Source organism: Toxotes jaculatrix, chromosome 10 (assembly GCF_017976425.1).
Source record: "Toxotes jaculatrix isolate fToxJac2 chromosome 10, fToxJac2.pri, whole genome shotgun sequence".
In the NCBI taxonomy this organism is placed as follows: Eukaryota; Metazoa; Chordata; class Actinopteri; family Toxotidae; genus Toxotes; species Toxotes jaculatrix.
Genome location: NC_054403.1, coordinates 16450150 through 16475700, shown reverse-complemented (window position 1 = coordinate 16475700; position 25551 = coordinate 16450150). Strand labels below are relative to the sequence as shown.

Below are 25551 nucleotides of genomic sequence, written 5' to 3'. Positions count from 1 at the left end.
GAGAGGGAATGTGCAAGCATTTCCTAGAATAGCTCTTGGCCGTTAAGCCACCCTTGGACTATCTTTGTATGGTCCTGTGAGATTTGTCTCAGAAGCTCCCTCAGAATGATAGTTTGCCCAGTTTTCTTGTGTTGTTCAGGGGCACGGTGCTGAAATTGCTACCATTGTGTAGCACACACATAGTGAACAATACTCCATGGTCTGCCACTCCACATGTAGCATGTCTGAGTTGTCCACATACAGAACAAATAAAAGAAATATGGTAGCCTCTTTTTGTCTTTTTCCAACACTAAGAGGAACAACGGGTAATTTCATCCTACACAGTGCTCCAGCACCACACATAATGGTTGGTAATTACACTTTGAGTGAAACTCTGCCATCAGTGTTGTGCAGTGGTGTGTGTTACGTCACCTGAACTGCAGAGAAGACGTCCTAAGAAATGGTCAAGGTCAGAGAAAGCAATCACATGCATGGATGGAGGAGGATCTCCCTTGAAAGCAGATCTGATCACTTTACATATTCACAGGATAACTCAGAGGCCATCACAGAAAAATATATAGGACTAAAGGAGAGTCTGCTGTTGTTTTTTTTTTTTTTCTAAGGATATTGGTTGTTCACAAATAGTGGCCACTTTTCTTATTCCAGTGATGTATGTGTTTGCAGCATCATACACTACATTAATCCAAGTTGCATCTATGTCAGCATCTTCAGACACATTTGAAGTGGGCATCTTCAAGTCATTTTGTGTAGATCAGTGTTGTGCTGCTGGCTGGGCTATGCCTTGCTGATAAACTGGGTGATGAGGTGGATGTCTGCATTTTGGCAGGGCAATCTGGAGAGTTCTTGGACTTAATCTTTTGCTACTTACCTAGGCTTTTCCACTGCTATTTTGCAATCAACTTAGTTGCTGCGTGTCTGTCTGAAACATACCCAAAATTGTTGAGTGGATGGAGTGGTCTTTTTTCTGGTACTCCAAGTCTGAGCTTGAATAATTTTATTCCTAAACTGATTCTAACTTTGCATTTGAAGATGCAAAATTTATTCAAGCTCCATTCCCAAGTAGCAAGAAAATTTTTATTAATGCATTGCATGCTGCCTATAGGCAGTGAATAGGAGTTTTGGGTAGGGAGCTCCCTGTCAAGCATTTCCAGTTTTCATTAGCATCCTGTTTTGACATATTATCCTCTTCTAGGGGTTGACAAAAAAAAGAGACAAACAATTCCCAGATCCTTTTGTCTTAATTATATGCATGAGATCATGGCCAGGGGCAAAAGTGAATGAGGGATGGAAAAAAAATGAGGGAGGAATGAGAGAGAGAGAGAGAGAGAGAGATAGAGAGAGTTTCTATCAGCATTATAAAGAGGTGCTATAGCTTGTGATGAATAGCCCTCCCCAGTTAGCCCCATCCATGAGCATCACCGTGACTAGAGTCCTCCTGATATATTCACAGCCCAATCTCAGTCTCCTCTGAGTTTTAATAAGGTCATCAACTTGACTGAAAGATGCATCCACTGATAATCTGAGGCACTGTCTGCAGAATGGGCTTCAGAGTCATCCCTCCCTCATCATCAGCCACCTCTGCTTTTGTCAGCGTCTTCGCACACACATTCCATCTATATAGCGTCCTGTTCCCACTCTGATCACTGAGGAGACTTGTGGCCCTGTAATGTGGAATGAATGGTGAGTCATCAAAGTTCAGAAGACATGTACCTGTACAGTATAAGTGTGGTGAAAGAGTAAGGCATGGTATAATGCGCACACTTAGCCCTTTATAGAACGACGTCCTTCTCGCTCAGCCTTAGGGTCTCCAATGAGTGATTCATGCTAGTATTTGGCCTTTTCTTAGCCTGCCCTAGATCTTATCACAATCCACCAGACTAATTCTGCATTCAGTAGGATGCACAGCCTGAGAGATAGCTCTCTTCAACTTATTGAAATGCGCTGAGTGCTGTCTTGTCAGTTGTAAAATTGTGTGAAACCAAGACAAAAGCATAGAGGAAAAGCTGGCTCATAAATCATTGTGCAGCATTCCCTTTGACACATCCTAACTCAACATCCTACTATTAACATCAGGCTTTGCCAAATATCAGTGTGCAGATACTCAGCTACTGTGCCGGATCTGTGAACTATTCAAACAACTGAGGATTGAGGAGCTCTGTGCGGATGGAGTAGTGCTTAGCAATAGAGCCCCCAGAATGTTGTCTTGGACCTTTTAGTTATGACAGAAATAGTTCGGCAGTGTGCACAAAGATTCAGCACATTTCATCCATAAGGCATTTTCTCTACATTTCCACACATAGTTTTATATGCCATGTCTGCTTATCCCTATAAGACTTTTGCTTGCCAGAAGGATCACAAAATAAGGTCTGAAAGATCATTGCTGCAGTGTTGGCTGTTTTAAGTAGTTCTGTCAATCACTGACATGTTGACAACATTCCCTCGGCAAGCAATTTTTCAGAGTACACAATAATTTACATGCTGCAGCCGCACGTTTCCTCGTGTCGGCTACAACACTGTGTTGGCACAAGGACGGTTCTAGATTTTGAAACCTACTGAGGACTCTTGTGCTCACAATTTGGTTGAAATGTTCCTCCCTTGAAAAAGGAGAATGTATATATCTTAATCTCATTTGATAGCTGTGCCTAGACAGAGTAATCTCTTCCAACATTATGTGCAGCATGAAGCTTATCTCTTTAAATAGGATGCTTTTTCTTGTTTTACCATGAAACTGCTTCTGACTGAAAGAGCTTCAAAGGGCTTCTTTGTTTTGTAATGTGCATGCAGCTCATTCATGGGCTTGATCTTCTTCTTATTTCCTCCCCCTACTCTCTCTTTCTCTCCTTTTCTACCACTTGTCTCTTTCTCTCTACCACTCTCTTCCTTCATTTCCTTCCTCTCTCTTCTAATTTGGAAACATGTATGGATCCATACTATACTCCATCTAAAATTGTTAATATTAGTGCTATTTCATTTATTTATTTTTTTGGGTGGAAGGCAATTACTCGTACCAGCGAGTGCCAGTTCCTCTGGTTTCCCGTGGGGATTACTTATGCATTTGTTTTCATTTTCTTCCAGCTTTACTTTTGCCTAGATTTAGCCCTTCGTGAGCAAAAAGCCTTCTAATAGGCAGGATTTTTCACTCTCCTTCTCTTAATCTGTGGTGATCTGGTCTTGCAGTGTATATAAATAGGAGCTTATTGGTGTGTCTCGATTTCCAGCTGTCTCTCTCCCATAATGAAGTTGAAATGTTACAAGCCTGCCTGCTCTATTCTAACTTGACACAAGATAGGAAGTTAGAGTGAAATCTTATTTTGGTGAAGGCAGAAGAAATCTGATGGGAAGGCTAAAGAGGCAAGCGAATCCCTTCTAGTAGTTGTTGTATACACACTATACAATATATACAGTACACAGTTATTGGCCACATTTTTAAAAGTTAAAAGTAAAAACTGACATTTCCTGGTGCATGAATTGTGCATTGCACGTAAGAAATGAACGAAACTTTAAACAAGCTAATGATTAGCATGTTTGCAAATGCTTTTGATTTACGGGTACCCGACTGAGATGAGCAGAGCAGAGCAGAGCCAAGAACCAGCTGCCTTGTTTAAGAATGTCCCGGGCTGTTTAATTTGCTCTTGACATTCATCACTGCCTAAAAGCCTGATCCTAAGAAGGACTACAAATGAACCTGAGTAGCCTAAGGAAATATCTCGACAGGCTGTTTGGCTTTCTAAGACAACTGAAAAATCTACACTCTAAACATGACCAAAAACACAGAATCTAGTGGCATATCATGGTACTTTTCTCTGTCATTACCTGAGTGAGAATGTGATATTCTTATTCATGGAATTAATGTCAGTCATGTCCGTTAACATAGAGCGGGCTTATTATTTGCACAATTATTTTGAGGGAAAGCTCAAAAGAAAAAAAAATTCTGTACGGGGAAAAATGATTTGTGAAATCTTTCATGGTTTATTTTATAATTATTAGTATACTGGTAAAATAAAAATTGCTTGTGGTGTTGAAATGCATGTCTTATGGGTGCTAAACAGATTCAAACTAACTGAAAATATGTTTTGTCTTTGCAGAGTGTCAGCGAGTTTGGTTTAGACATCATTGAGACTCCTGAAGGTGATAAGTGGCCACAGCTTATCGTTCAGCAGAACCTGGATCGTGAGCAGAAGGACACCTTCGTCATGAAGATAAAGGTGGAAGATGGTGGTAACCCCCCCAAGTCCAGCACTGCCATTCTCCAAGTCACCATCTCTGATGTCAATGACAATCGTCCCATCTTCAAGGACAGTGAGCTGGAGGTCACAGTACCAGAGAATGCCCCAATGGGGACATCCGTTGCTCAGCTTCACGCCACGGACGCAGACCTGGGTTCAAATGCACAGATCCACTTTGCCTTCAGCAACCAGATCTCTGCCTCGACCAAACGTCACTTTGCCATTGACAGCTCTACAGGACTGATCACTGTGAAGCAGCCACTGGACAGGGAGGTCACTCCAGTTCATAAACTCATCGTCCTGGCCAGTGATGGCAGCTCCACCCCATCCAGAGCCACAGTGATTGTTAATGTAACAGACGTTAATGACAATGTTCCCTCCATAGACACTCGCTACATTATCAACCTGGTTAATGGGACTGTTCTGCTGTCCGAGAATGCACCTCTCAACACCAAAATAGCCCTAATTACTGTTACTGACAAGGATGCAGATCTGTATGGCAAAGTAGCTTGCTACACTGACCATGATGTTCCTTTCCGGTTGAAGCCTGTCTTTAATGATCAATTCTTACTAGAGACAGCTGCCCCCCTAGATTACGAGACGACCCGAGAATATGCAATTAAGATAGTGGCCTCGGATAGGGGGACGCCTCCTTTGAACACTTCAGCTATGGTTTTAATTAAAATCAAGGATGAGAACGACAATGCACCCATCTTCCCCCAGCCGGAAATCCAACTTTCCATACCGGAGAACAATGACCCCTCTACACAGTTAATAAAAATCAGCGCCACTGATGCAGACAGTGGTCATAATGCGGACATTATTTATACTCTTGGCCCTGACGCACCTGATGGGTTTAACATAGACAGACGGTCAGGAATCCTCTCTGTTGGCAAACGACTGGACAGAGAGAAGCAGGAGAGGTACTCATTCACTGTCATTGCAAGGGACAATGGCTCCACATCCCTACAGAGCAATGTCACTGTCAGGCTAATCGTCCAGGACCTTAATGACAACAGCCCAGCTTTCACACACCCTGAGTACAACTTCTATGTGCCTGAGAACCTGCCTCTCTATGGAACTGTGGGCTTAATCACAGTGACGGACGCAGATGCGGGAGATAATGCTGTTATAACCCTGTCCATTTTGAACGGGAAAGACAATTTCATCATCGACCCTCAAACTGGTGTGATCAAACCCAATATCACCTTTGATAGGGAGCAGCAAAGCTCCTACACATTTATGGTCAAGGCAGTTGATGGAGGGCAACCTCCAAGCTCCTCCTATGCCAAGGTCACTATCAATGTAGTCGACGTAAATGACAATCGCCCTGTGTTCGTCATCCCATCCTCCAATTACTCATATGACCTAGTGCGAACCACCACCACCCCTGGCGCTGTGGTCACCAGAGTGTTTGCCATTGACAATGACACAGGTATGAATGCTGAGCTGCAGTACAGTATCATCAGCAGCATCATCATCACGTCTAGGGTCTCCCCTCGCGGCCTCTTTGCCATCGACAAAACAACGGGTAACATAACACTCCAGGAGAAAATAGTGGCAGCGGATCAGGGGCTGCATAGGCTTGTAGTCAAGGTCAAAGATCTAGGCCAGCCTGAGTCATTACATGCTATAGCACTTATTCACTTGTTTGTCAATGACACTGTGTCAAATGCTACCTTTATCCAAGAGCAGCTGCGAAAAAGTATGGAGACACCCTTGGACCGTAACATAGGGGACAGTGAGGTAACACCTCCAGCCAACGGATATGTGATTGTTGTCATAGCTATCATAGCAGGGACCATGACTGTCATCTTGGTGATATTTGTGACTGCCTTGGTGCGTTGCCGGCAGACACCCAGACACAAAGTGGTACAGAAGGGCAAGCAGAGTGGTGAGTGGGTGTCACCCAACCAAGAGAACCGTCAGATCAAGAAGAAGAAGAAGAGAAAGAAGCGATCCCCCAAGAGCCTCCTCTTGAACTTTGTGACCATAGATGAATCCAAGCCTGACGACACCACCCATGAGCATGTTAATGGTACACTGGATCTCCCTGTGGAGCTAGAGGAGCAAACCATGGGGAAGTACAACTGGGCCACCACGCCCACCACCTTCAAACCCGACAGCCCAGATTTAGCCAAGCATTACAAGTCCGCGTCCCCTCAGCCTACATTTCAAATCAAACCAGAGACGCCAGTGGCCCCAAAGAAACACCATGTGATCCAGGAGCTCCCCTTGGACAACACCTTCGTGGTGGGCTGTGACTCACTCTCCAAGTGCTCATCGACTAGCTCCGACCCATACAGTGTCTCAGAGTGCAGCTGTCAGGGGGGATTCAAGACTGCAGGGCAAATCACCACCCGACAGGTAATTCATGACTTCCTTTTTAAACCCACCCACACTAGTCCCCACTCACACTCCCCTTGCTGTCCCATAGTAGGTGATGTGAAAGGGGGAGGGTGGCAGCATAGAGCCAGGGGATTTTCCCACACAGACCATGACCATGTCTACATGAATGTCATTTGCACTTAAAAATGAGTGTGTTCAAGGCAAAAAAAAAACCCAGAAAGGAAGCATAATTTGTCGCAATTCATACAGCAAACATTTAACTGTAATGATTGTTATTAATTCATGTATTCACCCTCCTTCATAAGCAACCATAATTGCATAATCATTTACAAAAATACATGTACAGGTTAATTTCATATTCAAAAGCTTGAGTAATGGAAGCGGTGCAATTATGATGGCTAGCTATTTTAAACTTCAGTGTGAGTGGTTGGTGGCAATGTAGCCTGATTTAGAAGAGCCTGGGATGGGTGGCAATGATTGAACTCTCCACTGATGTATTTGAGGTCAAGGGCGAGTGAAGCTGTGTGCTAATATATTTGACTGACACATTTAAACAAGCTATGAAAAAAATAAATATGGCAGCCAGAGTGACAAGGGCTACTCACTTCATCAGGTATTCATTTAGGCAAAAAGTGTGCAGGTAACAGCACAAAACAAAAAAAAAGATCTGTTGACATGTTAAAACAGCTTGATAAATAATCCCACTTTTTGTGGCTTCTTTTCCCAAAATATTAAGTGCTGTCTTAACTGTGCCAGTGAGGCTTTGTGGGAGAGAAGCTCATTTGAATGCCAAGGTACAGCAAAGGGCTTATGATTCCCTAAGAGATATGTGCCAAATGCGAAGTGCCCCAATAAATAAAAGCTGGCGAGGGAAATAAATGTAAATCAGAGGTAAGGAGAGGTGGCCTTGCTCAGTGCTGACAGCCAGAGCTGAGCGCTGTGGGGAAGACTGAGTACTGCTTTGGGCGGGGGAGGGGGTCATAGGGATCAAGGTGACGCAGAGCCTTGAGACCAATATACTTAAACACCAAGGGAGCAGTAGTCCATAAAAAAGCCTGGCAGGCCGACGTTGCATTTAGCCCATAAATGCTCCACTTTAATGACCCCAATTATTGTTATAAACGACATACGTAGATACACATTCTTTACATTCTTTAAATTAGCTCACACAGGAGTGGATCCAATGACACAGCAAAGGTTTGCATCTGTGATGTGTTGTAGTTTGTGTTAGAGACATAGGACATAGAAAAATGAAATCATTGTATCCCTAGTGCATGACAGAGTACGTACATGTTGATATTTCATCTGCTATCACCAGCACAATGGAATTACTCAAGGCTGACTAGGCGACGTACGGAGTAGCAATTTATTCATGCTGATGTGTGTGTTGCCATAGTTTTCACTCAGTGTCAAACATCCAGTTGATTTTGCTGGCTTTTTTTTTTTTTTTTTCATTTTGTTTCTTTTAAGATTTTGGGGAGTTTGGTTGTTGCTTGGTTGCATTGGCTTTCATTTTTGTTACTGTTTTGATCATAATTATCACAACTGCCATTCATCCAATTCTGGGTCAGTTTCATGATATTGCATCAATAATTGATTTTGTTTGATGAGGTGCTTGCTTTTGTTTGCGTCTAGCCTCATATTGCGCACACTTTTCAGATCTTTGGTTCATTTCTGCCTTTTTGCTTCCAATACGCTTCTGTGTGACATCTAGAAAGCGTTAAAATTCCTCATGGCATAGTTTTGGTAAATGACTGTTGATCCTGTGAAGTATTGTGCTTAGGGTAATTTATGAAGACACCCACACAGAGTTGATAGTCATTCCCTTCATCCACCTTTTATTTGAAACCCTGGTTAAAGCTATGCTCTGCCATGGTACATTATACATAAGCCTACTACATTGCCCTTGGTACCAAAGATTTAATTCATAATGTGTTTATACGACACACTGATGAGTTGTCAGAATGATTTTCACCTCTTACTGTCAGTGACTGCCCTGAAATATGCAGAAATATTCAGTCTGTGTTCTGCAGTTCTGCATTATTATCTGTCATGGATTTTATGCATCAAGGATTTAAATTGATTTTCACTTATGTTGCTGATTAGAGTGGAGTATTTTTGTGCGGATAATGTAAAATCAATGAATATATGATTAGTAAACATCCTCCCAAATCTTGTGTTTCACTATATCAGCCTATGTTTGTATCTGATTATTTTCTAGGTATATTTATTCATTGCTCTGTGAGAGGTCAGGTTTAATGCCTACAATATCCTCATATTTTGGTGTCACATGCTCCCGGCATTTGAATATTATCAAGAAAAATCTGTCCTCATTGGTTCTACTCACCAACCGTATCTTCAGTGATGTCAGGCTGATAATACATCAAAATTTTTCTGTCCCCTTGAGCAATTTACAAGTGATGCCTCCCACTTTAGACTTTAGATTTCCCACTAGTTTTAAGTGTGCTTATTTAAAGCCTGTGTCATGGAAAAAATAGCATGATGAGAGTTGGTGGCTGCAAAGGTTAATTAAATGCACTAAAGGGTTAATCACTCGTAATACAGTATGATTAAAATCACTGTAATTAGGTTTCGAATGAGGCTGATAAGAAAGAAGAAAAAAAAGGCATCCGTCCTTTAAGATTATCAGTGATGCCTTGTAATATCCTTGGGTGAGACACGTTCTCAGGATCCGAAGTGATGTGGCAGTAGTTGACCAGCAGTCCTGTTTGTTGAGGCCCGTTTATGATTTCATGTTTGCTTGATTTCATCTTTATGCTTCTTTGAAGAAAATCTATTTTCAAAGTCTCAAGAAGAACACTTATATACAAAACTTCTTGAAAAAGTGTGGTTGCTGCCTTTAAATGAGGAGGTAAAAATATGTGAGCACTCTTGAGTTTGTCGAGATCATTTCAACTGTAGCTATTAAAAACAAAACCTGTATTTGGTCTCTTGAGCCTAAACCTAACACCAAGTCCAAGTCGAAAAGCAAAGATCATAGGCAGGCTGTCGTCTTTTCCTTTTTATTCATCGAAGTGACAGACACTGGTTTAGTTTAGCCTTTACAGTGATCTCTCATTTCCCCACACCCTCCCACACAACTAATGCAGCTGAAAATAACACAAAGACAAAAAGCCCACCCATGGAATAACAATGGGGGCACAAGAGGAGATTATGGTTGAAGGTCACCAAAATGTTTTTGGGGACTTTACAGATGTAGCTGATAAAGAGTAAAGCTTGTAAAAATACTTCAGAGACTACAGATTTGTGCCACCATATGGCTTCATTATACAGCGAGAGCTGTATTTGCAATTGCGAACCTCCACCCTCCCCTCCCTTCTCTTCTCAGTTTTTACGCATCTCATCATTTTCTTTTAACCCCTACCCCATGATATTAGAGGTCAATCTGCCTCCAGTGATGAGGAGCTCTTGTGAGAGTATGTGCTTTAGCGGAGGCAGATCAAATGAGTACCACCCTGCTTGAGTGATCTCAGACATCACCATGAATATGCAAGGAATAAAAAGGCTAATGCATTCCTTTGTTTGGCCCATAATTCTGGGGCCACGGAGCACGAAGGGTCGCTGCTTAACGAAAGTAACCTCCTATGGCTCAATATTGGAGAAACTGCTGTTAGTGTTCTTGTAGTATCACATACGCATACATTACAGTTTGATTAAATACCCCGTAGACCATAAGCGTTGTTGTTTTGCTTTATTTATAATGCAATTCATGGTGTTACCTTTATAAAAAAAGATCATGAGATAAATGCGTGCAGATAACGAGGGCAGAAGTGAACAAAATTTTTGCATAGCATCATTTATTTGTGTGGGTGAAGGTATCGGCCTTTCACACTAGCCACCCATAGTCTGATGACAAAGCGCTTGTGCTGACTCATAGCGGGTGCATAGTCAGAGGTAGAAGCAATGATTTTAAATGGCTAACTAGGTTTGTTAATCAAATCTGACGCCAGTATTAAGTCCTAGCAACTAGTTATGACTTTATTCTATTTTTATTTTATTATCATTGTTTTGTTTTCGTTTTTTGTTTGCTTGTTTGTTTGCTTGTTTTTTCAGTTTTATTTCTTTTGAGTCATTGCATCTGTGCTCACTGTGCCTTGGTAATGTAAGCACTGTTAGGTCAGATTCTTCTTGATTCATATACTGGCAGATGTGTTGCTAACTTTCCGAGGAACAGCAAAATGTCATATTCTGTACATATCAGAGGACCCACTGGCAAGGGTCCGAAAGAAACAGTGGGCCTAAATTGATCCAAAAGGCTTTTTGAGGGGAAATGAAGAGTGCTGCACTGGTGTGGTGGGAGACAAAAAGACAAATTGGGAGTGATAATTGGATAAGATTGCATGCTCTGATAAGTACAGGAAAAATGCACAAACTTGTGACACCTGTAGCATTCTTCAAGGAAACCTGACAAGATAATGACTTGATTGCCAGCCGTGCCTTGAAGAATGCTTTTTTTTTTTATCTTCTACACTCTCTTCAGAGATTTTTTATTCAGTGTTCAGCGTAGCCTCGCACTGATAAGACTACAGCTTAGGCTGCTCAGAGCTCGATGATATTGTAACTACAATCTCCCTATATCTGTCTGTCTCTCTATATTTCAGGAGACGGCACTGAAACCACCACACTATGGCACACTCTGTGGCACAGGTACAGCTCGCTCCCACAGGATTAAAATCAATCTCTAGCTCGCACTACCTAAAGAGAGAAAAAGAGAGAAAAGAGAGAGAGAGGGCAGAGGGAGGAATGAAGGAAGGCAAGAACCGAAGAGGTGAAACAAGTACTTTACTGTCTTTGCAGCCTCAAACCCCACCTCTTCATACAATCGAGAGAAAATATGAACTTGGAGGGGGGAAAAAAATCTCAGAAAAAGAGAGACGCTTCATGTTGCCTGCCTGAAACTTGACAAAGCTCCTCCTGTGAATCTGTTGGAAGTTTGAAATGCTTTGAGTCCTATGCTATTACTTACCTTTGTCAGTGAGGATGATACTGTATGCCCTGAACCCTCCTCGAAAAATGTCCCACTCCAGCACCCACGCTGTAAAATAGGTGTCAAATACAGTCAGTAGATCTGTAAAGTATGTTTATATGTATGTATGTATATCTATCACAGAGTTGATGGTGTTTATATTTATTGATTCCATTTATTTGCCTTGTTTTCAAAACTGCCTGGTGGCCATTTTATTTTCTTACTTTCTGACTTTTGTATCATTTGACGTGGCTCTATCTGGGCTTGCTCATGGAACTAATGACTTCTAATGTATTTATGCTGCAAGGTCTACAACCCGTAGGCTTACATTAGTATTGAGCCCACATCACAGTGTACCTTTTCTGTCAACTTTCGCCTCTTTTTGTCCCACTTTTGATGCCACTGATAGCATTGTTAGTAAAGAGTGTGGCTAATTTTACGGAAATATGCATGGCCCCACAAAACGACCACATTTATAGTGCTTTACAACTGAGCTACTGATCGCCATGCTGTTATTACACTGGGTGGAATGGTAGGACAAGTTTAATACTCTGAGCTAAGCCACAATCACAAGGGACTAACTCCTGGGGGTTATAATCAAAAGCTGTTTATGTAGGGCAGATTTGAAGAGCACTAAGCCTAACCTTTTGTGTGTCGCTTTCGATTCCTAAGTCAGAAGTGATTTAACCTGTGAGATCCATATTAAAATGACTCCAGATGGTAAAAAAAAAAAAAAAAAAGAATAGTAATAATCCTCAGGCAGTCCTTAATATGAGTTGGTGGGCTTAAGCAAAAATGACTCGACTTTGTGCACTTATTTACACTGACAAAAGAAATTTTCCGATGAGAAGAACACTCAACACCAAAATGAAAAGGTAATCCAGGCTTCAGTTTAAAAACAGCAATAAGTTAACATTTCACAGAAATTCCACTATGGTGCACTTACTACTTCTTAGGCCTTTTGTTCAGAGCATCATTTTGCCTCTACTATTTCTACACCAAGAGAATCATTATGGTACAGTATGTCCTGACTAGAGTAATTTATACAGTACACATCAGTAACTGGCTTGATGGGTTAGCAGCGTTGTTGTTCGATAGTCCTGTTAATTGGTAAGCTAAAGACTGCTTTGATAGGTAAGGCCTAAAAGGCACCTACAGTACATACATATAACCATCTAATTAGAGTCATTAAAATGGACATAGCCTGCATAGTCAGTTGGAACTGTACAGATGGACTGGACCAGGGCTGTTTTCCCTCTTGTGAGAGACTATATATAATTAAATAATTTTTCTGCGCAGTCTGGAAGCCTTTTTGATTTTGTTCCAGTCTTAATATGTCATGGTTCTACAGACTATGTCTATTTTAAAGCTTTTAATTTTATGTATGTCACCTCTTTGTGAGACAGGTTGTTATTATTGAAGGAGGTATATTCATGTAATTATGGTATCAAATGTATTCACTACTGCGTAGGAGCCACAGTATGAAATATACATAGCATCCTAGCACTGTGTAATGATTAGATTTGCCTGATCTTTGGGGAAAAGAAAAAAAAAAACTCATAGATGGGGAGATCCTTTGTCCTTGTAAGAGAGACAGACAACCTCACTTTTATTCAATGTGAAGTACAATATGCACCTTACATGATCTTTGTAATTGACTTTGATTTGCCAGTGTGGAGAAAACTGTAAATGTTTTGTTTATGTATGTGTGCGCTTATGAAATTTATTAAAGTCTTTTGCATTGTATTGCATATTTTGATGACTCTTCTTATTCATTTTGAGCTTTCAATATTAGTCTGCATCACTCAGACTGTTCAGTTTTCTGCACACTATACTGTATCCGCTTGGTGAGAACAGTAAGACTAAAATGAGGCAAAACACATGTTGTAGAATAATAATTTGTTTTTCTCATATATAGATAGCTAGCAGCATTTACAGTAGGTCAAACAGGCTGTGGCCTGCAGAAGCATGTGTGGCTGCGTTGGCTTGGACAGCATTAATTGGCTCATTTCAGCCACAGAAAAACTGCCCATACCTCCTTTTCTTTTGCATTTTGCAACAATATAGCACTTGACTGGGAGAAAGAAATGAAGAAATGGCTTAGATATACATTGCTCATTAGGAACAGATTACAGATAAAAAGTTATGGAAATTTGGTGGGAGCACATCCTTTGAAGTGCACAGACAGAAAACGGCAGAACGGAAGCTTTTTTTGGAACAACACAACTTTTTTTTTTTTCGTTTCTCCTCCATGAGAGCTGATAATGATCATTTGATAATGATAACCCTGCTATTATGATGTACAGTAGTGCGCAAACACAGAGTGTTACACATCTGAGAGGAAGATTGATGCTAGAACGTACAACCGCTGCTCTAACACAATGTTACGCAGTGTTTATGCGGATTTGATCCAAAAATACAGACTTGAAAGGCATAAAACAAAGCCAGAGTAGAGACAACAGAAAATGTTTAATTGCTTATCAAAGTTACTTCACATTTTAAAACTGAGAGAGAGCTAATCAGTTCCCTCGGGGAAAGTGTCCTTGGTGATTTGAAAAAAATGGTGCAGACTCAAGTAGAGCATTCTCGTATGGAGAGTGCATAAATGTCAGCTTTCTATTAATAGATAAATGTAAACCTACTAAATGCCTCATTCTTACTTAAAAAACAGAGAGCTTGAGCAGATCATAAGGTAGTTGTATCTCTTTGAGCTAGATAAATTATGGTTTGATTTTTCCTGTTATGCATAATTAAGAAATGAAATGTTTTCAAATGAGCCATAAATAAATAAATAAATAAATAAAACTCCAACAAAGCCACAGCATTAATGAGTCTTAACATTTGTGCATGAAGATAGAGTAGGCGATAAATGGATTTTTCTTCTGCTTCGCAGTGCAAAGGCAAAGATGAGAATGAAGGGATGGGAGGAAGGGAAAAAAAGATTTAGTGGAAGCAGGAGTTGCCGGTCTGGTTTATAACAGAAAATGTCTTTGGTATGTCTTTGGACTATTTCATTGTTGCTACTCTGTTCCCACAGACATGTGCAGTTGTTACGGGTCTCAGCATGCGCTTGTGATTTTGGTCAGCTCACATTAAGTGCATTCCCTGTGATTTTTACCATCTATAAAATGACTTTTAAAGGTTGTTCCGTGGTTGTATTACAGTATGTCGTGGAGGGAAGTGTTTCCAGAGTTTCTTTGCTGACATATTGATTCATGATTTATGAGGACGCAGTATTCAATTTCATCTAACAGGCCAGGAAGCTAGTTATATGTAGTAACTTTGATTACATATAATGCAATGATATGTCTGCAGATGGAGCAATATACAGACCTACACACCAGAGTTTACACAGACAGACACACAGCAATTCATTTTGCTGTGGTGGTGAGGCTATCCATATGGTCTTCATTAATTGCATTTTTTTCCCCTTTTTTTCAGTTTCTTTATTTTACCATTCGTGGTATGCCTATAGGCTTCTTCAGCTAAGCTTGCTAAATGCAGCATTTTCTTGTAAAACCTTTACATGCACTGCAATTTTCAAGCATACATGTTTATTGTCTGTTACAAATGTAAGTTCTAAGTTGAATTGCAAACCACATATAAAGTTTACTGCTGTGAAAAAAAGTGGACATGGCTGGCCCAGTGACTTTCCACAACCTTGGGAATGCAATCAGTGCAATCAGTACCTCACCCCTGTTATCATTTCTTTCCCTCTGATAAATGTAACATAAAACTAGAACATTTTCGTTATTCATGTGGATAACATCGCAAAGGAGCCATCGAGATGGCAAAACCCATTTTTTTCTTCACATTGCATTGATTTTACAAGTCACTCAGATTGTCTGCTGAGGTCACCGTCATCTGCTGCAGACAGTATAGAATGACAACTCAAGATTACAGATTGTTTGAACTAAATTATTGCTGTAGCTGCTGTCTCAGCTAACTTTTTAAAAGTAATGCGCACTGAGTAATCTGAGAATCACTGTGGATGTTTTATTTCTTCAAACTTGTATGAAATCAGTGAAAGTCTGTATGGATTTGTTTCTCTCTCTTTTTATAAGTTGCAAATTTGAGAATGGGGACTTAGGCAGATACTCATAACTTCATAAGTCTGTGAAGATTCTCAGTCATCCAGGTCATGGTATTTTTATGTGCACCACGAAGTCAACTGGAATTGCTTGAGGTTGTTGAAGGTATTTCACCTCTCCTCTGAGGAAGAAACCTTTCGGATGAGAGGTGAAACATCTCAGACATAGAACCTCAAGCAAGTTCAGCTGCCTTTGTATAGCATTCAGATATATCCTCTTAAAATTTTTAACACATTTGTATGTTTTTTATGGTGATATCAGCTACATAAAAAAGCCTGTGTATTTTGTGGTTTTGTACTTGCACTAAAAAAAATCTCTTTCTCAAATATAGAAATGTAAATGATACAGATGCTTCAATTTAAGGCATTTAATGTTAAGAGTGTCTATGGGGAGGTGTAGGTCAATTAGCCAAGCAGCAAGCCTGTTCAGGGTATGATGTGAAGTTGTCCTGAAGCAATACTGACTGTTTGAGCAGGGGCTATTTATGCATGTGTTGTGCAGTGGTGCAGGAAACAAGAAGATGCTGTCTTTCTGTTGCACTCCACTCAAGGCAACACTCCACACAATTGCTGCCAAATCTCTGCCAAACTGAATAATTCAATCATCCCCCATAGCTGCGGTGGTCTAGCTACCTTTGTGTGTGCAACAATCAAATCAGTGTGGAAGCCCGCCGAGTGGTTCTTTCTGAGACACTGAGTAGCTCTACAGCCCGGAGATTGTTTTCATTGAAAACAATTCTGTTGATTAAACGAGGTGTGACTGTGGAGCGGGGATCTGAGGAACATCGATTGCTTGTACAATTGTTTGTTCCTTGTTAAAAGTGTGATCTAAAGCAGTAGTTGCTGATAGTGTGCAAGGAGCATATGGTTTGCTGGTGTGCCTGCGAGACAGTAAGCACGTCTCTGTCTTCCTTGAAATATCTCAGGTAGAGAAATCCACATTGATCTCTCATGCAGGATTAATAATGTCCTCGTGATTGACAATCACACAAAATGTTTGGAGATGTAGTTGCTGGTGCTTTGGCATGGTTTTGTCAATGCTTGATTGTTTTGTTGAATGTATGTTACTCCAGTTGTTACAGGAGGGATAAGTCAGCTTTACAAGCATTCTTTAGGAGACAGCCACCCTCCCCATTGCCCTCACTCCACCCCTCTTTGAAGTAATCACATGGTCTCGACCTTAGTTTTGCCCATGTAGATTTAACACTAATCCCCCCTGAACACAAAGACAAATATAGTAAAGAGAAGGCAAGATTGAATGTAGCTTGAAAGTTTTTTTTTGTGTGTGTGTGTGAATGTTTTTATATATATTTTTTGAGCTACGAGGTCATTTGTGGTGCGTCTGCATTCTGTGGCCATCTGTAATGAAGGTGCAGCTACAAAGAGGCTGTTTGCATTGAAATTCGTCCCTCATTTTACTCTCTTTGAAGCATACAGTGGAAAACCTGTCCAGCAATCTATCATGCTGCTGCGGCTAATAAATGCAGTTTTCAAACCAAGCCACGTCCCACTGTGGGTCAGTGTTCAGCGCTATGTGATGCTGTTGATTTTGTGTAAAGCAGAGGCTCTATTCTGAAGAGTAACTGAGCTGTACAACTAAATGAGTTCAGTTCCCAACAGTCAAAAATGCAGTGCCATACTAGATGTATTGTGTAGCGACATAATAACTATGGCCATATATGTCACAAGACCAACCGATGTTTTAGCTTAAACAAATTGTGTTAAAGACAGTGCCATGACAGGATTCAGTCGTTGCATGTTTGCAAGCTGAAGGTGGCCAGACTGAAAGGCAACATCTTAAGACATTGTCCAAGGAGAGCCACGTCTGTGTCCTCCTTAATCCTGGTAATCCTCGTACCGAATTCTTGATTTGCTTTTGTAAAAGAGATTGGGAGATGATAAGATGCTCGTCCGTCTCCTTAGAATAGCTGATAATCTGGTTTGAACAGAGGACTCAGGGGGTATTTAGCCTGCCTTAACATTTGCCCAAGCAGATGGCGCTGACGGGGGAAGGCGCAACCTTAGCCTCCAACTCCCTCCCACTCTGCAGGGTCCACTTCGAAGAAAAAAAAAAAAAAAGAACAGTGGGATGATAATCAATGTTGTTTATTTTGCTGCTTGACTCTTTGAGTACTTTCAGCCAGATTATAGGCTTTTGCAGAGGATAATCAGGAAACCGCAGACAATTGCCTTTTTCTATCCTGACAGTATCCCCCCACAAATGCGTAAAGAAGGTGATTTAAAGTAGATGCCGACTCTTAATTCCTGATTAGTCCCATTGCAAACCCTGTTAAAATTAACTGGACACTGCGCTAATCACTGCATTTCAAACACCCCCTTTCGTGGAGCGTTGGAAACACCATATCCAGCTGCGAGAAGACATGCCTTGAGTGATGTCTCCGTATGTAGTCGTGTTTTTGAAGCGGCCTGTTCTTCAATGTGATGACACATACACTATGAACCCAGAAATCCACTCCAGGGTAAATGTAACACTTCAGCACAGAACAGTGCTGACCTCTTCTGTCTATGATAGCGGCAAGCCCTTTGTCTTCTATGTTGTAACGTGAAAAATAAGGAAAGAAAAACGAAACAGTTGATCATTTGCACACGACATCGACCATACTCGAACTTAGAATAGGTGTCAATCCTCTTATTCACTAGATTTGCATTCTCATCATTTCAGCGTAGCAACTACATGCAGTGTTGTGTCATTGTGTCATTTCAGTAACTGTAGCAATGCAGTACCTCTGATTACATGGAGTTTGTAAGCATGACTGCATGTAAGCCATTAAGTCATTTATATTGGTTTGCTAAGCCCACCTCTCTAACCTTCTGCCTCTGGCAATCTTCTCAGCTTGGACTGGACACCTGCAACAAAAGCATTTGACTAATGAGATCAGCCCATTGCCTAATTAGAGTTTTGCATGGCATAAGCGGGATGACTGTGGAAAGGTCTGCACATACGGAAGGACTGTTTAACCAAAGCATTTTGATGCTTCCCCTTCTTTCTTTGTGCAGTTGTGTTCTGTAACAGGATATTGTACATAGCTGTCAGGCTCAATCTGGGGCAGAAACACAAAAGACAAGCAGAGGCCCCAAATGCATCCCGCTCAAGCATGCACACAGTGCAAAGTTAATCCACATATACACAGTAACATGCTGATTTTCTTTGTGTGCTCTCACTTCATCCAGTGACAAGCAAAAGGTTCAAAGTGAATTCTTGAAAAAACAAACCCTGAAACAAGCATTTGAAGGAAACGTGGAAATCTGATTACATTCAAAGCAGTTTGTATGAGACCCACCGTTATACATTATAACTGCAAATATGTCTACAGCTTGATGTCTTTGTGTCATACTTGCTATGATTAATGCAGTAATTACATTTTTTCTTGTCATTAGTGCTGTGCTATTTAAGTGCTTCCTCATAATAAAAATGTACTGCATGTCATGTGCTTGAGATGTGTATGAAAACTGGTTGCATATCAGCTAGGAGGTATGCATAGAGCCATTAGCAGGGAATGATAGATGGTGAACCACAAAAAAAACTAATGCCGGTCCGTGGTAACGCATATTCTACAGTTCATTCTAACAGCTTGGATCTCTGCCCGTAGCAGTGTTAGGACACCGTTGGCTCGTCGAAACCACCGCATTAACTTGCATAGCAAACAAAAGCAAACATCACTAAGCCTTTAACAAGGTTTTGACTTAATCGCTTTTCTCCATCAGAAGCAGCTCTGCTTTCTTTAATACCTTTACCTGAATAACACGTTGCTTTTAATATACAGTAGGTAGTAATGTCACGTCTAGAACCTGAATCAGGTTATGGCTTTCATTCCCGCTTGTCATCCTAGTTTGTGTGCCCCTGTTTTACTTTGTTGTTCTAACCTGTGTCTCGTTTCAGAATTACTTCCTGCCCTCCTGTGTTTCCCACCTGTTTGATTACCTGGCCCCGCCCTAATGTGTTGCACGTGTTTCCCATTGTCTCTCCACCTCCTCTTGTATTTAGTCGTGTCTTCCCCTTTGTTCTCTGCCAGTTCGTCTTCATCCTTGTGGCAAGCATTCCAGCAGTATTTTCCTCGTGTGTTTTCTAGTGTTTTTCGACCCAGTTTTTCCCCTTGTGTTTCTCTAGTTTGCCTAACGATTTGGATACCTTTGCCTTATTCTTCTGACCACCGTGTACCGACCCCTGCTTGTGAATAAGCCTCCCTTTACTCACCTGAGCCAGCGTCGAGTTGTTGCATTTGAGTCCCCGGTCCGAGCCTGGCCTGATAAGTAATATAAAATATAGTTACAGTGTCTGAGATCCTGTTCTGCAATAAAGTGGAAGGATAGCTAGAGCTTGAGACATGAAAGTATAATAGAATCAGGGTTATTTTGAAGACTCTTCTTAAATAATGCGTGTGATATTCACTGATGGTCATAAAGAATTTATGTGCATGCAGTCTTCAAAAAGAGCAGCAACTTATTCCCAAGATCAGTCAGACGGATTATTACACGTCATTTTGACAGTTTTTTTGTGGCAAAGGTCTGTGTTGCTTGATTGGTCAGACAGTCATTATGAAGTGATATGGCTTCACGACATGCTGCGCCATGAATTTTGAGGGAGATTGGTTCTTTTCACACACCCCTTGAGATGCCCCTTTTAACACCCCTTTGCAGTCATGACTTTTTAAGAAAAAAACAAAAGAACTGACTTCATTTGTACTTTATCGTGATAGAATATTGCAGTTTCTCTAGCAAATGAAACCAATGAGGCAAGAATTTGACCGCTTTCATAATCACTTCTTCTTTCTATTTGTAAAAGTCCACGTATACAGGCTATACTATGGAATTTCCACAATGGTCTCTCCAAAGCAGTTTTTCTCTGCCTGTGTTTTACGGTGATTGGGGTTACGTTCTGTTTTCAGCCTGAAAGAGAAAAAGCCAAGCATCTAGGAGAGCTGCACATGTATTACAGACAAATTCACTATATATATTATCTATGCTCCACGCATATAGACAGGCGCTGCTTGTGATGGAGCACACATGTGTTCAAGCCCAGATGTAATGGACAACACTTCAGTGAATTGTGCCGACCTTATTGTATTGTGTGGATGATTGTGTTATGCTCCCTCAGATAATGACTGTGCCCTACTTTGACTTTGAGGCAGTGACCTGAAATAAGGCACACAAGTGAAATCCGAGCCTGGATGAACCTGGAAGTGATTAAGGTCACTCAGACACACCACATTTGTTTGACCCCCCCTTGGTGACTCACATCGACCAATGTCTCCAGATCCTCTGGGAGTCTTTTGTGGGATTCCTCCTCAATGCAAACATTGGTCATTGATAACATGTTTGAGAAGAGTGTCAGGATGATTAAATACACCTATGAGAACAGGCCCTGATTTTTTAGTACCCTATTGTCCTGGGAGGTTCAAGAAAACATGTTGTTCCCTCCTTACAGGACATAAGGTAGATTTCTGGTAACCAATTAAAGTTCCAGTCAAGTGTATTTCTTCCAACAAATCATTGTCTGGATGCAGCCAGCTCTTGCTGATATCTTCCAGAATACACATATTTTTATGCTTCAGCCAACCTCATTTGTTTTAAACTAGACAACGATATGATATACAATGTAATCAATGAATGCTGCACAGTAGGCTAGTACTCATGTGTCTAATACTGCTATGTACTTGCCATGGGTGCTGACTGCACAAAGGGAGAGTCACTGAGGTCACAAGTAGTTCAATGGCAACTATCAATGGAAGTGCACAGTAATGCAGTGCAATGTCAGTTAGTCAGTGCAATAAGATGAAAAAAGAATTATGCATACACAGTTTCATAGGGAATATGCAAGTACATTCAAGTGCTTAAGTATGCATCACATATAGGGAAAATAAAACATCAAGTGAATGAAGCAGAGTGCATCAGAAAAGATGATGCAACACTGAATTCTGGATTTGTCTCAAATTAAACTCGGGTCCTAGCTTGATACATTATTTAACATGGTGACTGAGAAGGCTGAGTTTCCTAGTCCAGGTCTCATTGACATGATGCATACATGCCTTAATGCTTAGGGGGAAACATGGATAACATGAGATCATGTCTCTCTCTTGAGGGCAGGATGCACTGAGTGGATATCTGGCTTGTTTTTGTGTCTTGCTATTCTGCTGGGGATCAGTACACAGCTCCTCGCCACAGCCATGACGCTCAGATAAAAATTGCTCTTCCTCTGGTGTGCATGTAAATCAGAGTGGAGTGATATAATGAAATAATGAAGTGTGCCTCTGCTTTTTTCCAAGAGAGACCATTGGGACCCACTATTTTTAGACACAACAAAGAGATTGCCAGGGGTGTCCAGTCTCTCTGGTTAAGTTATGGAGATTTTATCCACTTGTCAATGTACAACCGCTTGTCTCAGAGCTTAGACACACGCTGGGATGAAATGGAGGCCAGTGTCTCCCTCCAGACAACGTCAATTAAGCCTCTGTGGGATTCAGTGGATGGATGTGTTCATGGATGGTCATAATAGATGAAGGATATCGTCAATGAGATCAAGAGAGTTGATTTTGAGTTATGTACAGTACGTACCCGTTGGCCACATGCATGGTAACCCTGTAAGATGACCCTCCCTGCCAGCAGGAAGTGCTTTGTCACTTAGACAAATGTGGCAGATGAATACTCAGCATGATCCTGGAGTATCTGTCATCTGGTGTTCTCTTTCTAATGGGTTTACTGCTGATGATCCAGGTCAGAGAAGGACAATGTGCTCCACGCCAGAAGTTAAGAACAGATTCTTAGGATGGATCATGAGACAGACCCTGACCTCTTACCCTTTTAGATTCCAGAGTCTCAATGTTAATCTTAATCTCACTGTACGTTTAACCTTAACTCCTTACTTACTTATGCCTGTCACCCCTCCTTGAGTATAGGCCATGTACAAAAGACTGCCAGATTCCATGAACTCCAACCAAATCTCATCCCTTTTGTTCATGATGTTCTTTCTAAATCTCATCAAAGTTGCTGCTGTCCATACCATAGCACATGCTGGGTTGTGCTTACTTTTATCACTGAGGACTGTTCAACCATCGATTTATTCAGCTGGAGCTCTGTTAGAGATGTATTCCCATAATTTATTGTAACAACATTATCTTCCATATACCTGATACAACATTTGACCTTGAAAATGTGAATTTGCAGATGCAGCGAGACTGGATCTTTGCAAAGTCAGATATTTTCTGGCATCCTTGGCAAGAAGGAGGGGGCATTAATGCTGCTATGTTTGCCTTTTGGAGATAACACCTCAGAGGTCATTTGAATGACTTGGTGTAATGTGGGTCATATGGCAGTATAGCCTCAAACACACTGAGCAACCAACTTCCTGGCATGTGAGATATTTCCTCTCTAGCAGGTTTTTATTATATGGCTGTGGCTGGATGCTTATGTATGGATGATCACTCTGTAGACTATTTCCAGAGTGCAGGACCACACATATGGAGCTGGGTGATAACACAAGGGCCAACATTTACACATTAGTTTGGTTTAGTGTGAAAGTTATAGCAATATCCGTTGTCTTCTTTAGGATTCCTCATTAAAAAATACTTTATGTAACAGAAATGGAAACCCATAAATGTATCCTTAAGATTGAGGAATAGAATGCCTCCAAAACTAACTGTCCTTGACTACTTTAAAAAGAAAACATAAAAGGCAGTGCATGTCAAGACACACATTCCCCGGCAAAGTGAAAATTCCTGCCTCTTATCTGTTTGATTTTGCACTTAGGGATTTTTTTCTTCATCTTTTCTCTTCAAACATCAAGTGCCAAAGTCATTTACATGTGCTGGGGGCAACCAGAGTTAAAACACAGACATACAACTTACTACTGTCTAGAGGAAGTCTGTGGAGAAACCAAGGAAGTTGTAAGGGATGGGTAAAAGAAGGAAACAGGGGAAGAGTAAAATGAAAGAGAAAAGGAAGGGAGGAGGAGGAGGAGGAGGAGAATGAAGGAAATGAGGACGGTAGGGGGTGAGACCAGTGAAACACAGAGAGGGTAATTCAATTTGACTAAAACTCTCTGTCGCTTCATACAACTGGGGGATTGGCCTAACCACCAAAATGAATTAAAATTCATGAACTATTGAAGAGTGAGCTGCCAGTAGAAAGTGGAGAGCATGATACAGTTTTAAAGCAGGATATTTTTTTTTTTTTCTAATTACAAATAAATGAAGCTATTAGTTTACCTTAAATTAAAAGCAGAAGGGTTCCCACAGAGATATCTGATCCCATGTGTAACTCATTTAAGACTGATTTGGGCCCCCATTGAGCTGGCAGGCAAACTAGAATTAGGATAGCAGAGCATCTCAACTGTATAGCATTGTCAGACTCTTACTGGCACTGTGCCCTTTCCTTAGCTTGGAAACACAGCTGAAGTTTGAGTACTTGAAAACCATATCCACAAGGTACAATTAGGTATTTTTAAAAAAGCCAAACTTCTCTGGCATGCTAAAAATTTCTTCACTCCAATTTGTAATCTTATACAGATTCATGAATGTCTACGCAGTGGAGTCTAGCTAGGGAAGAACACACGCAGCCCATTGTTCTTAATGCTTCCCAAACCAGATGAATCACAAGAAAATCCTGTGTTTGACTTTTATCCATCCATAATATAAACAACTAATTTATCAATTGTGCTTAAAGAGGCATACAATGGGCAGAACAGAGAACATTGTGTAGCTGGGATAATCCCTTAGAAGATTTATCCTGACGTTGCCTTGAGGGGAATAGTGGGAGCAAGAAGCAGATCCCATTCCCTCCCTCTCTGTCTCTCTATCTATGTTTCTCAGGATACATAGTCACTATCACAGCTCCTGATCAGCCCTGTTTAGTTATATTGCATTGTGTTCTTTGATATTCCAGTTAATCCGTCAAGTGAAGCGATTTAGCCCGAGATTACAGTGATTCAGTGAACTTTTGATGATACACGACTCATGTCTGTAGCCCTAAGGCATTTTTCTTGATGCACTTTATGTGCATTTGTATGTATGTGTGTGTTTGTGTGTGTTAAGTAAGGTGGCTGTCTTCATCTGATGTGTGGGCGACTTAGACTGTTACAAGATAGTGAGAGCATTGCCATCGATGGTCTGACAGCCCCACAGCTTCCCTCAAGCTACTCAGGAGGTACCGTAGGCGGTTTGTATTCTAAACATGAATGACAAGGCTTATAATCCCAGAGAGCTTAATTTTCCTTAATGTTGTTTTAAGTTAAACAAAAATAAAACACATCAGTGCTCCATCGCTGGGAGAAAAGTGAGTTCCAAGACACCTGAATTCCCGTTTAGATAGAATGGAGTGCTAATTGCAGGTTCAGGCCTGAGCCAAAGAGCAGCCAGCAAGTTGTGAGTAGATTAGTTTGTCTGTGGTCTGGGTCATGAACCTGATGACTTGATCTATAGACAGAGGTCCAACAAATAGACCACAGAAGTGTAATTGCACTTTAGGATTGCCCAAGCCTATCTTAGAAATTTACCATGAATATTTTCACCAAAGGTGAAGTTTGTAGCCTGGCAACAAAGCAAACAAGCCGGCCTAGATTTGGATAACATCTGTTTTCAGTTCATAAATTCTATCAGTGGGAGTGTATTGTATGTGCAATTACTTGAACCAATCGCATGCAAAAGCTTTTTCAGTGTGGCTCCTTGAGTGCTGTCACTAGTTATTACAGTGCGTGCTATTTAGCAAAAGTGCATTTGCAGTTTGAAGAGCATCCCAAGATATTAGTGGCATCTAATTGCATTACCTGCAGGAGACTGATGGCGCCAGTTAAAACGGCTGGCCCCAGTTCAGGCTGTGTTGAAGGCAAGTGCTTCTTTACAGGTTATACGTCATGTTTCTGACTGGAATCTTTTGTCGACTAAGTG

The 25551-nt window shown here is 41.0% G+C and overlaps 1 protein-coding gene across 3 annotated transcripts in view; it reads left to right on the top strand.

The window, feature by feature from the left end:
- Nucleotides 1–25551, top strand: part of pcdh11 (protocadherin 11) — a 114084-nt gene that overhangs the window by 2817 nt on the left and 85716 nt on the right. For 2 of the 3 annotated variants that reach the window (XM_041048996.1, XM_041048997.1), the window contains exon 2: nucleotides 4086–6593. In XM_041048996.1, coding sequence (XP_040904930.1) covers nucleotides 4086–6593 — 2508 coding nt within the window. Of the gene's footprint in view, nucleotides 1–4085; nucleotides 6594–11197; nucleotides 13180–25551 lie in introns of those variants that run through there. The other variant, XM_041048998.1, reaches the window with a different exon arrangement.